Below are 16,996 nucleotides of genomic sequence, written 5' to 3' on the forward strand. Positions count from 1 at the left end.
CAAGGTGGCCCATGGGAAAACATTGCCCTAAGAAATTAATCATTCTGAGTTACTCTGAATTGTCAACATGTCTGGAGGTTTTGGATAAATAGTTGGTGTAAGAAACCCAATTTTCTGGCTTCTGCGGATTCTTACTGTAGTAGTTAATTTTGAGATCAATCTTCAGTTAATCAAAGTTAAATGGAAGTAGTTTCTTATTACTTAATAACTCCATTTGTGTTTTCCATCAAACACATAGTTGTGGATTTTTTTAGAAACAGCCAACTTGAATTGTCTTATTTCTTTTTCTCTGCCTTCCAAATATGATTGACTTTAGAACCTATTCCTGTTAGCAATTTCTAGAAAATAGTTTTATTCCTCAGAACCCAAATAGTAGCAAGTTGTGTCTTCAGAACAGAATATTTCCCTGTTTGCAAAATGTTTGCATTTTTCATTGTTTAAATATTGATACTTCAAATCAATGTCTCCTCTTTCCATTGACAGGGTTTAAATAATTAAAGTAAAGCTTTCTCAATAGGAGGGGAAGTTTCAAAGGAAATTAAAATTCAGTACAGCATCCCAACTTCCTTCCGAGAAACCTATAAGAAGCACAGGCATACGTAGCACCAGAAGAGTTAGTATCATTTCTACCAGTAATGCACAACTAGAGTTCTTTGTTTTAGAAATTATTCCCCCAGTTTAATCTCAGCATTACACCTTCTCCTTCAGAGATGGAGGGAAGCAAGTTGCTTGCCTCCATGACAAAATGTGAGACTCAGCTAATTGGTGTGGTTTTGATGATGCCACAATTCTGCCCAAAACCCTTGTAACTAGCAAGTTTGCCCTGAAGATTATTGAATTACTCCACTGACCATGCATTATTTAAAGGGAAGTGCTATTATTATAGAAGCCAGCTGCTTAACCATTGGAATTCTGTCTGTTCGCCTACTTTCAAGACACAGCAGTGCACTGTGACTACATGTTATGTCTACGCGTAGTGGAGTCAAAGCCTAGGTTAGGTGGTGGCCAGTTTGTCTGCTAAGCAACATTTGGTGTGCAGGCTTTGGAGCAAAACTACTGACTAATTAAATAAATAAATAAATAAATAAATAAATAAATAAATTTTCAATGTCAAGACTCTGTCAGCAAGAAAAAAATTTGTCTAATTTTATACGTGTTATCTGTTCATGCTAATAGTGGAGTGAGTATATAGTCACTTCATAATGCTACTACCACAGAACTCTGTGAATGTACCTACTTGTAGAAAGGACTCTTGTTTTTCTATTCTGTTTCTTTTTTGGTAGTCCCAAGTGAGGAAAACATATTTTAAGCCTCTTGGGGAACTCAAGTAATAAATGGAAAAAAAAATGTTTTCACTTTCTAAGTTAAAAAAATATTTGAACCTCTTTCTTGAAGACAATGTAAGTAACTTCCAACCATACTGAATATTTGACCTAGAAGGGTTTTCTCCTCCACTTTTTACTTTTTACAGAATCTGAAATAGATGGCACCATGGCAGTCATACACTGTGTACAGTACAAGAATATGTTCCTAAGATCTCTGGCAGGTGTTCATATTGTCTTTACTTAACTGTTTCTAACAATGAGTAGTTCATTATCTTTAAAAGATGTTTATCCCCTTTTTAACACTTTTGAGTACAAATTGTTAGAAGTTTCTTCTTATACTAAGGCAATATTTGTTTCCCATTCACCTACCAGTTCTGACACTGCCCACTGGAGCAGAATTACATAGTTCCTAATGAGGAGTTTATAAAAGCAAGGATAGAACAATTCATTCTATCTCATTTAAAAATTAATCATGATGACAACAGCTATAATTTACATGTCATAATAAGTCCCTATTTTTCTCAAAATTGATATTGGAGCAAATGATTTTACAACCTTTCCAGTGAACCATATTGTTTCAGACTTCTAGTTTTAGCCCAAAGCAACAAATACCAAATTTTGGTTCTCTAAAAATAGTAATAGGAGTGTACTGGTTGTGGGAATACAAAATGGTCCTGCCACAGTATGGAAAACAGTATGGAGGTTCCTCAAAAAATTAAAAATAGAACCTATAATCCAGGAATTCTACTTCTGGGTATTTATCTGAAGAAAATGTGTCACTGGTTTGAAAAGATACATGTACCTCTATGTTCACTGCAACATTATTTATAATAGCCAAGATAGGGAAGCAATTAAGTGTCCATCAATAGATGAATGAATAAAAAAGATGTGGTATATAGTATATATAATGGAGTATTAGTCAATCATTAAAAAAATGAAATTTTGCCATTTGTCGTAAGATGGACAGACCTAGAGGTATCATACTAAGTGAAAAAAGTCAGATGGATAAAGACAGATATCATACAATTTCACTTATATGCAGAATCTAAAAAACAACACAAAGGAACAAACAAAACAAAAGAGAAACAGCCTAATAGCCATAGAAAACAAGTCAGAGGGGAAGAGGTATGAAATAAACAAAAAACAAGAATGCAATGTGCAACACAGAGAATAGGTAATAGCATTGTAATAACTTTGTATGGTGACAGATAGTAGCTAGATTTATCATGGTGACCATTTCATAACGTAAATAAATATTGAATCACTACGCTGTGCACCTAAAACTAATATAATAGAGTCTGTCAGCTGTACTTCAATTTAAAGAAAAAAAAGAAGTCATATGAGGCATTTGAAGATAAAGGACAAAACATTGACCCTCAACTGTGGCCTCTCAATTAGTGAGAAATGATTTCTTTGGTTACATATCTTGATGTAGAACCAGAAATCGAGCTTGTAGGACACTTCAAAGGATGAAATAAACTTTAAAAGGCAATAGGCAAACATTTGTTGTATTCATATATTCCCAATGAAGGGCCATTAGTCTGTTGTAGATTATGATGAATATATGAACAAAGAAAAACATCTTTCTAGAACTGTGGTAACTAAAGTTAACCAGCAGTTACATGTATGATAAAATCCAAGACTATATACCACCATTTCAACAATATTTTTTTAAGAAGATATGGATATAAGGTAAACTTTTTTATGGGGCATTATAAAAAAGTCCTAAATTTCTGTTCCTAAATTCATTCATCTATGGACTGGAAAAGCATAGCTATTTTATAGACTGAGCCATGTTAAATTCTGAGCTCATCTAAGAAAGATGACAAAGCAGGTACCCAGGTATGTTTGTTTGTTTGTTTGTTTGTGGGTTTTTTTTGTTGTTGTTGTTTGTTTGTTTGTTTGTTTGTTTTTTGGTTTTTGCTATGCTCATGATTACTTTCTATTTCATAAGAGGAAATAGACCTGTGGTGATAGTCTACTGATAGTCTCCAAGAAGGGAATATGCAGTACATTGTGTTTTCTGTCTACCCAAGATTTAGGGTGGTGTCTTCCTCCAGAAGAAAGATTACATTAGAAATGCATGAAATGGAAATGCTAAAGGGGTCCTGGAATTTCAGACCCAACCCCTCTCCATCCCCCTAAGCATGAATTTTGCAATTAGTTGTTTCTGAGTTAGCCAAGTTTGAAGGTTTTTGGAACCACCTTTACTGCCCCACCTTTAAACTTCAAATTTCTATTCTACACTATACAGCAAAAAAATCCCAATTATGTCCCATTAAGAAATGTATCATTTCAACAAAGAGCAACCATTACCTATGGTGAACAATAGGGATACCTCAACACAAGCCAAGTCACCTTCTTCCCACCCTAAGAGAAAAACCAGTGTATCAGCTACACTTAACTGGCTGACCCCGTCAACCTCTTGAAATAACCACTTAGCAAAAAGTATGTAGAAGTCCTTTGTGGATTACAATGAACCATGTAGGCCCATTTGTGTCCTTCCTCTAATTTATAGTCCCAGGAAAAGATTATAAAAACAAAAAACAAAAAACATTGTTTACATTGCCCAGGGGACTGGCTAAGTCTCAGCTTGCCAGAGCCCGGCTGGCGAGCAGAACCAGAGAGTCTTCTGTACTAGTGGATTCTCCAATGGCAAGTGAAAACACTACTGAGGCTTCAATTGGGGCCAGCTGCCTGTCCCTCCTAAACCCCTCAACCATGAGGCACCCACAGGGCTTGCCCCTAAGTGAGAAAGCAGACCCCACCCAAAGAGACCACAAATGAACCCTCCCTGAGTTACTACCCTCAGCTGTGCTAAGAATGACAATAAACCTGCCTTACAGGGAGGAAGCATCCCCAGACTGCTGAGCCAAACATCAGGAAAACATTTGGGTTTGTAGAGGATGCCATGAACGGTTGGCCCTTCAAGCTGCAAGGCAGCCAAACTAGTTTGGTAGCACGCCATTACCAAGGGTCTGATCTTCCCTAACTAGGGAGTTCAAAATATACATGGGGATTTTGACCTTCAAAACACCATTCTGCAGAATGGTGTCATTATTGCACAAACGTAAGACTTTTTGTTTAAACTATAACATTGTCTTCTGTGTCGGGAATAAAGATTGAATATATGCCAGATTGATTGATTGGATTCTTCAGGATCAGTGGTTCACAAATTTTCCTCCATGAAGGCTGGTTATCAATGCAGAAGACCAGGCCCCCTGCCTCCCAAGTGAAGTAAGGGAGATGAGAGAAAGCCAAGTGCCAGTCCCCCCACGTTTGCCTGAGTCACAGCAGTTTCACTTTTGTCTGCCTTATCTATTGGTATATAAGCATGATTTGGTTTAACAGAAGTTCTACTTTAACAAAAAGATTACACAGAACTTAGGTACACTTTCAGTTCCCGTGGCAAATTCATGTAAGCTTGTTTTGCCCTCTCTTTTAATTCTAGAGCCAGGAAAAATGTGTCCAAATCAAAACAATGCAAAATAAAACTAAACCCAAACCTACTTGCCAAGTAAAGAGGTCTAACTAATTTGCGAACATCAAAAGAAATTTGATTCATGATGTGCCCTCTGGGTAATTAGAAATCACATGAAAGATGGACATTTAGTTCATTCTGTCTCAGTGTAGTAGTTATTTTATAAGAAACAGAATTGATTGTTCTGGTCTCTCCAGGGTGATAGTAGAGGAAGCACCGTCACACTAGTACTGTTATCAATTCCGAATTCCAAGGCTTCTGGATGCACTTAACACTGAAGCTGTTTTGTCACAGACTATAAGATCCTGGAAAAGGGTACTCAGAGAACGTAACAAACATTTCTTTAGGATCTGCTTTATGTCAGGTGATGTTCTAAGCACGTTTCATACATTATCTCATGTAATCCTCAAAGAATTCTTATAATGAAGATATTATTAAATATACTTTACAAATGGATAAACTGGGCCCAAGAGGCTTAAGTGACTTGTCCATAGTTACACGACAGGTTTCCTGGGCTCTCTGAAGCACTTGAATATATCTGAGTTTGAATCCTGATTCAACCTCTTATTGCATGAATTACTTAAAGCAAGTCATTGCCCACCATGAGTCTCAATTTCCACATCAGTAAAATGAGGAGCCCTTTCCAGACTTAAAACTCCTTTGATACTCGACCTGACGTCACAATGGTAGTAGTGAAGCAAAAGAGCAAACACTTGAGCCATCCTGCTATATAAAATGTATAAACAGTTTAAACAGTTTATAAACAGTATAAACTGTATAAACTGTGACACATCTGTATAAAAACTATACAGATTTGCTAAAAAGATAAAGAAAACTTAAAATATTATCTTCTTTTCATTAATATTCATAGCAGCCTCCAACCTAAGCAAGTATTTAAGGAAAGACTAGATTTGGGCATAGACAAGATCCTTGACTACAGGTTTCTGAGAACTCGAGAATTAACACAAATCAAGTACATGCTGCATGAGTTGCTGCTAAGGAGTGTGGGGCAGAGTCCAGAGACACATCGGAATCCAGAAGGATCTGTGGGGTCAGGAATTGTTGGGGAAACTTTAGGAAGAGGTTGAGATGTGTAGGTGGACCAGGTATGAAAAGAAAAGAGGCTTCAGGGGCTGGGTGGAACTCTGAAGAAAGCTGTTTCCCCTCTAAAGCCAGGCCACTGTGTGTTTGATTTGCACAGACAAGCCCACGGGGTATGGTTCAAGCAGTCGGAGGGCACCTCAGACAGGCATTGTGGACGAGTGCTGCTTCCGGAGCTGTGATCTGAGGAGGCTAGAGATGTACTGCGCACCCCTCAAGCCTGCCAAGTCTGCCCGCTCTGTCCGTGCCCAGCGCCACACCGACATGCCCAAGGCTCAGAAGGTAAGCCAGCTGGTGGGGAGGGATCCACCATCCTCAAGAGATTGAGGATACTTGTGGGTAGGCCAGACAGAAATTATGCCCCACGATCTCCTGGCTTACAGGTCAAAAAAGTACCATTCTCACCTCAGATATCCATCCCTTTGGTCACTCCACATTGCAAATTCTCCTTTCCACTGCTTTGGACAGTCTGATACCAGAAGACAATGGAGAACAGTCACTAAACGTGAGCCTTGGTATCAGACAAAACTGAAGTCCTAGCTTCACCAGTCACCAGCTGAGAGCCCTTGGCCAAATAACATAGCCTATCCAAACCTTAGTTTCATCAGTAAAATTGGGGTAATAATATCTACTGCATCAAGCTGTTTTAAGAATTAATAAATAGACATGCACTTCTTTGCACATCCTGCACAAATTAACTGTTGGACAAGCGTTACCATCTTTCATAATTGTAATTAATAACAAAGCATGTAACTTTTCAAGTCTAGTATTCTGCAAAGGTGTAAAAAAATATATGCTAAAATGGGAACTATTTGAAGTTCACATTCAGTAACAAATTCAATTAAAGAAACCCCCCACTAAACATAGAAATTTCTGTTTCGCTCTAGAAATACCTAGAAATTTCTAATGATCAATATCTGTAGGTGTCTTTATCTATGACCTAGACTTCAAAGAAACCTTACAACTACTATCTATACCATCAAAAGTACATAAATCATCTCAGCATATTAGTCACTTTATAAATTTTGTTGAATGAGTGAATAAATGAGTAAAAAAATGAGAAGTGCTTAAATTTTAGTCCTGAAGTTTGAGAACTGAAGAGTCAGGGGTAGGTGAAGGAGAAAAAAGAAAGTGAGGAAGGGTGGGTAAGGAGAGTAAAGTCCAAGTAGGTCTCCTTGGGAACACGGTTTGAAAAACCAAAACCAGAAAACAAAAACAAAAAACTGTGGTTTTACTCTTTGGAGCCAAAACTAGCATTGTGCAGAAAGCATAAGAGGAGAAACCAAGAAGTTCACAGTGACACATGTGCTGATTCCTGGTCGGCAGCTGAGCCTGGAGGATGACCAGGGAGCTTAGTGGAGAGGTGACCCCAGGGAGCCACCATGAATGATGGAAAGGGCTTGGGCACAATCTGGTGCACAGAGAACACAGTAACCAGTGGGTAAGTCAGGGAGCAAGCATCATAGAAGTAACTTAAGTGAATGTGTTTGAGAAGTGTGCTTGAGGGGACAAAGGCAGGTTAATTCTTTCTCTTCCCAGGTGACCCAGTACCTCAAAATTTCTAGCTGGGGAGAGGGTGGGGGTCAGAGATAAGTCCCAGAGTTCTAGAAGTTTGGGTCTTTTGGCTGTGGCCTAGACATCTCTCCAGCACCAATGTTGTCTCCTGTACCACATGGAGCCCAGGCATTCTGGGCTGACTCAAAGGCTCTATCACACCAAGGGAACCACCTGTTCTCAATACAATTATTTTTGTGATGTTTACAGTATCATCCCCCATCTACCACCAAGAAAACGAAGTCTCAGAGGAGAAGGAAAGGTGGGCCAAAGAAACGCCCAGGAGGGGAACAGAAGGTGGGGACGGAAGCAAGTCAGCAGATGAAAGGAAAGAAGAAAGAGCAGAGAAGGGAGACTGGAGCTAGAAACTGAACACAGAGGCAAAAAAAGGAAACTGGAGGAGAGAAGGACTAAGCAGACAGAGGCAAGGACAATGAGAGAGAAGCAGACAGCGATAAAGAAAAGTGGGAAGTGCTATAGAGGAACGAAGAACAGTAGGCCTGGTGGAGCTAGATAATGCATGTGATGGAAGGAGAAGGAACCTGTTGTAGAATGTGGATAACAAGCATGGAGATAATGGAAAAGAAAAATGTAATGCCCAAGGAAGTCCAAAGGAAAACAGAGGCAAGAATGAAAAAAAGAACACAAATTATGAAAGAGGCAAATAAGATACTACATTCCCCTCAAAAAAAAAAAATTAAATAAGAGTTAAAGAATTAAGATAGAAATCAAGGCTTTTATATGCATTTTTAAAACTTTGTGTGAAGCTCTTATAGAAGAATTGCCCAGGTCCATATATCTCCAAAGTTAAATATTAGCCCAAAATTCTCAGCAAGACTGAATTGTGTCATAGAAGTTCCCAGATTTTCTTTCCTGCAGTGTCATTGGAGGCTGGGATTCTTAGTCAAGTCCAGGTTCAGGCCAAAGGGCACAAAGTATTTGCCTAAAAGCCTGTGAGGCTGGTGAGGTAACCTACAAGAGAAGGTCACTGAACCTTTTTTTTTTTTTTTTTTTTTTTTTGCACTTTGGAATCAGATATAAAAATGTGTTAGTTGTATCATCTCTTGGGCTGCCATAACAATGTACCACAGACTGGGTGTCTTAAGCAACAGATATTTTCATACATTTCTGGAAGCTAGAAGTTCCTATATCCAAAGAGAACATGTTTTCGATAATGAGAGGCAGGACTTTAACAAACGAGTGGCCAAGGAGAGACACAATTCAGCCCATAACAGAAGACTTCTAATGTCTGATTACTGCCGTCTTATCCTATCTTCTATAAAACTCTGTGTGTATGTCTATCTCTGTCCCATATGCACACACACACACACACACACACACACACACAAATCTAGGTTTTCAGATATGAAATCTTGTAAGTTTCTGTTCCATGGAAACACTAGGACAAAAAGCTTCTGAAGTTGATGGGTTCAATCCCTTCACTTTTAAGATAAGAATACTGAGATCCATATAAGGGTAAAGGCATGCTTGAGTTCTAAGCTGCCCTCCTTCTGGCCAGCAGAGAAGAGCACATAATCAACATGGACTAAGAAATAATTCCAAAAGGAAAAGACAGGGCAGAAATAGATGGCACATGAAATCTTCTTAACTTAATAGTTTTTCCTGAAGGTAAAAAAAAAAGCCAAGTAGAACCATAGAATTCAGGTCTTGTAAATCTTCTCCTTCAGCTTCTTTGATTTAATTAGTAGGCTTAGAGTCTTCACAGATATAAAACAAAGTCTCAAGATCACCCAAATTGTGAATTATAAGACCTAAGAGAGGGTGTAGGAAAGAAGTGGTCGCCAAGCAAATGATGACACTTGGTGTAAGAAGATGACTAAACCAAGAAGTGAAACATTTCATCCAAGTAACCTACTTTGAAGATGTCATGGTATAGAGGAACCTCTTTTCTGCCTGATCCTTCATGCCCCTGATGTTTCTACTTCAGGATCATCTTTGCTCTATGGTGCAGTGAAAACACAGGATATATAATAAATACAATATAACAAAACATATAAGGCCATGCCCAAGGCTCAACCTGGGAGGAAAAGTCCAATCAGAAACATGTCAAGCCTAAGATGGGAGCTAAGCCACTTCTGCTGTGGTTACAAATACTTGGCCTATCTGAATAGACAAGGGTAGGCTGGTGCCTTAGCCCATCTAGCCAGCCACCTTATTCAGGAGATGCAGAGTTCTTCACTAAGACATCCATGCTTTGAGACCAGTCTCATGCATAAGCCGATGTTTATTGTGACCACCACCTGAGAGTAGCCTGCATACACAGATGGTTCTTCAAGTTCCACAGAAGAATTAACAATTCATGTCCTATGGAATGGTTCCTTAGAGGATTATCTTGTCCCTATTTTATTGTTGACTGGGAAAATGTCAATTATGACTCAGGGTTTTGGATAAACTCTAAATTATACTCTATGATAAACTTCATTCAAAAGAAGTGAGGCAGAGACTCTAAATGAAAAAAAAGGAATGGAACTTTCTAGTTAAAAAATGCTTAACTCTCATACTGTGGATTAAAATACACTTCTTTTTGGAAGGGGTTTTATCAACTCTAAAGCAGTCATCATGAATGCCTACATATGATTTCTGAATAATATGAAGAAAGTAAACATGAAGAACCTATCATTGTCTTTCTATCTCCTCCTTTCTATAGTCAATACCAAGCACCTAGTGATACATGGCATATAATGCTAGGTGGATGGGTGGTGGGAGACCATAAAAATAAGCATCATTGCTGAGATGAAATGATTCCTCTCATCCTTGCATAGGGCAATGAGGCATGGACAGAGTAAAAAAAAAAAAAAAGAAAAGAAAGAAAAAGGAGGGTAAAGGAATTGCACTGATACAGGCTAGCTTTGCATTTCTAGAGATTAAACTGAAATCATTCAAGGACCCACTGCTAAAGGTGACAACTGGCTGAGTAGTACGTTATAGTGAACGTTATATACCTGTTGCTTTCCTGGATGTTTTCTTGGAAGTGAGCTGAGTACTGATCATCATTTAAAATTCTGTTTCTACCATTTCTTGGTGCAAATTGATGATTGTGTGTAAAACTAATGGGAAGATGGAAGGAGTCATGATCCTGAAATAAAATTGTCAAAAAATACTTTTATTGAGCACCTACAATGTGCTAATCTTTGTACTAAGATGAAGGAAAATTATAAAGATTGAAGATGAAGTAAGACATAGCAGTTAAGAATACAGACTCTAGAGTCATGCTTCCCAGGTTGAATTCCCAACTCTTATTTACTGACTGAGTGGCCTTGGGCAAATCATGTCATTCACCTGTGCCTTGGTTTTCTCATCTGTCAAACAACAGTGCTATTTGAATCTACCTTCTATGGTTGTAAGGATTTATTGAGATAATATCTATATATATGTATATGTGAGCATTTAGGTACAAATACATATTATATTGCTTAAAATGATTCCTGGAACATAGTAATCACTATTAAAGTTTTAGTTAACATTATTTTATCTAGTTCTGAAAATTAGAGCCATCCGAAAAAGAAATAGATCCCTTTAAGTAGAAGTGAGTCTTGTATCACTAAAACCTTCAAGGCCAAGCTTGCTAGCACTTTTTGGTGAGGTGGTATCGGGACTTCAAGCAGATGATAGAAGGGAACTCAGTGACCTAAGAGCCCTTCCAACCCAGAGAACCCCAGTTCTATGAATAATTCCAACTTAAGTGAAAGCTCAGCTCTCCCATGTGAGGAGCTGTTAACTTTTATTTCAAGGTCACAGAATGAACTTTCAGAAACCACCATTTTTCTCAACCAGTTAAAATCAAATGTAATATGTGTTTTCATTTCATGGTGCCTGAGGAAAATTTAATTGTAGCATGAACTCCAACTCTTACTAGTTTTAAATAAAATTGCCAAAATAAATAGAAATGTGGGATATTTCCGGGCTCACACAGCTTCCGGGACATTTCAGTTTCTAGGGCTGCCGATCCAGTGCCTTTCACAAGCATTTGATCTTCTTTCAAACATCTCTTGAAAACAAACAAAACCTCATACAGCTTCAAATGTGCGTGCTGTTAGGATGTAAGGGTGGAAAAAGAAGCAAAAAAAGGAGTCCTCCAAGAGCCCCTATCCCCTCCCTTCACCCCTTGACCACCGTCCCACCAACCACCAACAGGAAATAATGTTTTCTTAAGTAATAACATTTTGCAATTTCTCAAGTCCGTTAACATCCATGGGGAAAGATGAGGTCTATTCTTTTACTTGTCTGTGTGAAGGGAGTAAGTCTTTTTCATTATTTAATAGGTAACAGGGAGCTGACTTTTAATCCAAGGGTAAATTTGATAGTTTGAAGATAAAGTGGTGGACACCTTTGGTAGCAATAAGAAGATAAATTGTTTTAGACAAATCAGGATGCCCTTTTATGAGGATAGGGATTTGGGGTGAATTGTTTCCCAAAATTTTTGGTAAATACAATTTCTTGGCTTTTCTTTCAGTGAAGAATTCCTCAGGTTATATGCTCATCAAAATGATTAAAAGCCCAGCTACTAACTGCTATGAAAATCAGTGACAGTATTTATTGACCTAAGCAAGATAACTCCACTTTTAAAGAAGGAGCAGGTGAAGTTAACAACTGTTCTTCAGTGGCCACTAAACTTCCAGGTCAAAAACAGCTTCTCCATCCTTAGGGTGCTAACTGAAATTTGAGCACCTGTCCCTGATGTCCACATGTTTGGAGTTCATCTTTGATGGGACTCTTTAATGCTGTTAGTGCTACCTCACTTTTATCCAGCAACCAAAAGAGATTATTTAGAAATACTGACTTATGTTTAAACTCAAAAAGAGAGAAATAGAAATTGAGAATAACAGGGAAATTATGCAAGATGTAGGACAATGGACCTGTAAGTCCATACCCGGTACTTCTAGTGAACAGCCAAGAAAGTCCTCACCATATACTAGAAGCTCAGTTACAGATCTGTTGGAATATTGTTAGATAAGCAACAAGAACTAGAAAACATTTGGAAAATTCTTATCTCTATTTTATTAGCTAATATGGTTATAGTCTTAAGACCCATTGGTCAGGAAACTAACCCTTTTGAAAAGTGGAAGTTTGATAGAAAAAAGAATGCATCCAACTAATTTTAATTCTAAATGTCCTTGCTGGTAATTTACAATCTATAATTAACTACAGAAAATAGTTTTGAGGAGAAAGGGATTCTTTTCTCTACTTTCTTCATGTGTATGTGTGTGTTTATGTGTGTTTATATAGTTTTGTGTTATAGCATTGTTGCAACCACTAGGGATTTGGAGTGAATCACTTTCCAAAATTATAGGTAAATACAGAATCTTGGCTTTTCTTTCAGAGAAGGCAAATTCTTATGTGAAAACTACTCATCGTTCAGGAGAAATCACATTATTCCTTTATCTTCTCAAAGGCCCAGGTTTAGTCCTAAATTAAATATTATTCAGGAAATAATGGGAACATTGTTGAAGGGGCAGAAAGGAGTCACTTTTCTTTCTATTGTATATTCTAAAGGTCCATGTTTTTCAACTACTTCCAATCTGATCTACAGAGAGAGAGAATGGCTCCGTAGATCAGAAAACAGAAACTTTCACATAGAACCAATTTGGAACTTTAGAAATTCTGAGGTCTCATTCTTGACCCAGCACAATCATAGCCTCAGTGCATCCAGCCTGCATTCCAGCATCCCCTGCCCCTACTTCTATTAGAGATTGGGGATATTGGAAAAAACAATCCAATGCCTTTTGTACCACTTTCCCCTTCCATAACCGTAAACTTCTAACTTCCTCAATTCACTCTGGCATACATACACTTCTGTTCCCATTGGATCATATGAAGTTACATACATTTATTTGAGTAGGCATGTATCACTATCTCTCTGGAAAGAAAGTGGTCATGATTTATACCATCCTACATGGCTTTTCTAATTAGTAAGGTCAGAATTTCTATAGGAAGGTGGGATGTTAAAAGCAAGACCTATGAAAGACTAAGCATGATGGCAATTCTTCTATCTGGTAAAATAACCCCAAAGTTTCCACTGAGAGACCAAGAGATTTAACATCAAACCCAAACTGACCAAGTGGCCCATTCTTCTAAGATGAGATTCTTATGCCAAAATTTTTTATAAAATTCTGTGTAAAATATATAAATGTTTATATGGGGCTTTCTGTCTGGCCAGATCCAGGAAGTCAAGTAATCAAAGACCAACTCAAAGACCCCTGCCATCTGCGAAAATACGATGTGCTCTTTTCACAGCTATAAATAACAATTATGACAAGACAAAAATTTCAAATGATTAGGTGCAAGATTAGGTGCAGGTTGAGGGTTGGGTAAGGATTTCTGTTGACTGTTGTGGACTTGGGACTATGCAATATTTATGTCATGGTGTGAGTGTGGCATGTTTAAATAGTTCCAGGAGGCATTGTAGGACTAGAAAATAAGGAAAGCATAAATAAATTTATAAATATATAGCATTATTACTGTCACTTTGTCAATATTGGTTGACTTAGGCCACTGTTGGATATTCTGGTCTGTCTTTCTGTAAATAATGACATCTATTTCCTTCTTCAAATGAATATTAGGATAGAGACAGAAGTGAAATGAAGCAATTTTGATTTCTAAAAACTATATACATGCATGAATTGTTCTTGTGCCATTTTCTGTCTTGGAAAAGCTCCCCTGGCACCATGCATGTTTACTTTTATATGCTGAAAGGCTCCCATCAACCTCAAACAGATGCAAATCACTTTAACTTGTCATAGTGTTATTTTGTTCATCCTAAAAGTTCAGACAAGTCTTCCAAACTTCCAAAATTTCTCTCAATTCAGTAAGGAGGAAAATTTAGAACACAGAATTTGAGTGTTCTGCCCAGATGTGTCACACACACAAAGAATGAGTGGAGGAAGGCAACACCCTTTCCTACTAATCCTGTGAACTCATCACTATGGCGTTGAAATGACACCAAAAGGTACAACCCTGGGCCTCATATCTCCTCAGAACATAGCAATATAAATCACTTCATACACTACTTTAAATATCCCAGTGTAAGTTTTATGTCAGATGTATGGCATTTTGGAGGCTTGAGAAAAAAAAAATAGTCAAATCTAGTTTTTAGGTAAAAATGTGCTGAAACTTTAGCACATATCAGTGAAATTGCTAGAATGTGGTGTTTCACTTTTAAAATACCATGACATTTGAACCTTTCAGCAATTCCAAAATCAACTCCCTCTGGGGAAGATAGTGTGCTTAAACATTTTTTTTTTTTATAATTTAAAAATGTAACACAAACACAAACAGCTAACTAAACAAGCTGCCCATAAAATCAACAGTCTAAGCAGTCTGAACCCTGAAGTGTTTTACAACATCCTTCAAGACTATTAAAGGCAACATAAATACCTCTTGCCCACAAGGGAAAATACCCTTCAGCACTTTTTTTTTTCCTTTCTTTTTTTTTCCTGACTTTTAAACAATTTTGGTAGTGATTTCTTACATCACAGAAATTTTTGAAGTAGAGTCAGGTGGTATCCTTTGAAGAGTAAGAAAGTTTCTAAATCTGGATAATCCATGAATAATTATGGGACAAATATAAATTCCCTAAATCCTAGGGATTCCTAGGGATGCACCAGTCTCTAGAAAAAAGAAGTATACATCTGGTATCCCAGCATTCAAGGGAGCCCTGAGCACTCAGTAAATAGGTTCCCTTTCTTCAGCCAGGGAAAGGCAGCACCCTCCTATGGGATGTGCTTTGATACCAGTAACTATAAAAGGTCAGTGGGCAGTAAGAATAGCTGGTATTTATTAAGCACATGCCTGTGGTAAGGATTACAGTTAATTATTTCAGTTAATCTTCATCATTAGTATATAGGGTAAATATTAAAATTATCCCCATTGTAGAGATTTAAAAACTTGGGCTAAGTACGGCTGAATGTCTTACCTTGGTCTTGCTCTAACTAAGGGCCAGACCAGACTCTAAACTCAAGATGGACTCCAGCGTGTTAACCATGCACTGCACTCTCTTTTCTGCATTTTTTTACTGATACTTCTTGTACCATAACCCACCAACTGTAAGTCCCAAAATAGGAGGGGGCTCTGTGCTATTTGTCTCCATAAAGAGCATAGCTGGAAGTAGGAAGCCATGCAAGGGTTGCTATTTAAACTCTATTCTACTACTTCTATAGAAAGATTAAAACAATTTAGCCAGCTTTTCGGGTTTGCTATGTTTGTTCAAAGCACCGTGCCTCTGGGGAGGATATAGAGCTGAAGGAAACATGTTACCTGCCTTCAAGGTGCTTACTTTTCAGTGGGGAAACAAACATACAATTTACTCTACAACACATCGGTGTTTTAACAAACATAGAGGCAGAGTGGACTCTGATAGCACCGAAGCCTGAGCAAACTGGTGTTGCTAATAAATAACTTCACAGAATGGATCAAAATCAAGGGCTCTTGAAAGAGTAGGCTCTCTCGCATGCAGTTATGCCAGGTAAACGTGTAAGGGAGATCACCTGCACTCATAACAACATTATGAGGTGGGTGCTCTTATCGAACACTTTCATTTTACAGAAGAGGAAACAGAGGAGAAAACAATGTAATGATTCTTAAGGTCCTTAACTCCTGTGTGGGGAGGTAGGATCCAAACTAGGTATGTAAGCCCAGGTATTTGGGGAAACAGATGAGACAGGGTTAAATGAGTAGGATATTATTAGGGGAAATACCCATGTGAAAGAGGGGAGGAACTGGAAAGTCTGGGCAAGCCATCAGAACACAATGTAAGTCTGACCGCAAGTGAAGGAGAAGGGCAGGCAGAGATAATGTTGGGTGAAGTGTCTTGGACTGCTGTACAGTCTAAGGAAACACTCAGAAAAGCCACTGGGTAGACCCTGAATCAAAAGTTTGGCAATAGAAGAAATCTTATGTTTCCCAGGAATGGGTCTACCTTATATCCCCACCATACTCAGTCTTGGCATTAGAGAAGATGCCAGCTCTGGGCCATTCACCATGGCCAGAGAAAAGGGTCTTATTGGGAAAAAGTGGCCATTCCCACCATAACCAGAGAAAAGGTAGGATGAGGTAATTTCCATAAAAAAAAAAAAAAAAAAGAAAGAGTCTAAGCAGAACGACATTACATTCAGTCTATATAACTTTTACTTTGTTGAAGAGGCAACTATCCCACCAGGGATATCCCACAAGTCTCTTGAAATGTGCACATTTGTCCTTTGGTTTTAAAAGTCACATCCCAAAGCACCAAGTTGTTCTTATGACACTTACTCTCTTGGCTCCCAGAGATGAAAGTCTGACCCAACTCTCCTGGAATTGGAACTTGTGATTCCCTGAAGTAAAGAGATAATCAAAGTTGATACTGAAACATCTAAATTGTCCTCCACAATTTCACGTGTCTCCAGACCAAACCAGCAAAATAGCTAAAGTACATCCACTGTATTATATATGTTAATTGCTCTTCCCCCCCCCCATCATTTTGGCCTTTTTAGGAGAAGGTCAATGCTGAGTTAGGACTTTATGCTATACAATAGGCTGC

At 38.1% G+C, this 16,996-nt stretch overlaps 1 protein-coding gene and 1 long non-coding RNA gene across 8 annotated transcripts in view; one reads left to right on the forward strand and one right to left on the reverse strand.

Annotated features, from left to right (window-relative positions):
* Nucleotides 1–16,996, forward strand: part of IGF1 (insulin like growth factor 1) — a 79,005-nt gene that overhangs the window by 51,158 nt on the left and 10,851 nt on the right. For 2 of the 5 annotated variants that reach the window (XM_032346580.1, XM_032346581.1), the window contains exons 3-4: nucleotides 6,008–6,189; nucleotides 7,672–8,158. In XM_032346580.1, coding sequence (XP_032202471.1) covers nucleotides 6,008–6,189; nucleotides 7,672–7,833 — 344 coding nt within the window. In that variant the 3' untranslated portion in view covers nucleotides 7,834–8,158. Of the gene's footprint in view, nucleotides 1–6,007; nucleotides 6,190–7,671; nucleotides 8,159–16,996 lie in introns of those variants that run through there. The other 3 variants (XM_032346583.1, XM_032346584.1, XM_032346582.1) reach the window with 2 other exon arrangements.
* The window catches only part of LOC116592934, a 91,165-nt gene continuing 90,764 nt past the window's right edge, over nucleotides 16,596–16,996 (reverse strand). For all 3 annotated transcript variants that reach the window (XR_004286661.1, XR_004286662.1, XR_004286663.1), the window contains one exon: nucleotides 16,596–16,790. This is a non-coding gene — a long non-coding RNA (uncharacterized LOC116592934). The remainder of the gene's footprint in view (nucleotides 16,791–16,996) is intronic.

This window comes from Mustela erminea, chromosome 6 (assembly GCF_009829155.1).
Source record: "Mustela erminea isolate mMusErm1 chromosome 6, mMusErm1.Pri, whole genome shotgun sequence".
NCBI lineage: Eukaryota > Metazoa > Chordata > Mammalia > Carnivora > Mustelidae > Mustela > Mustela erminea.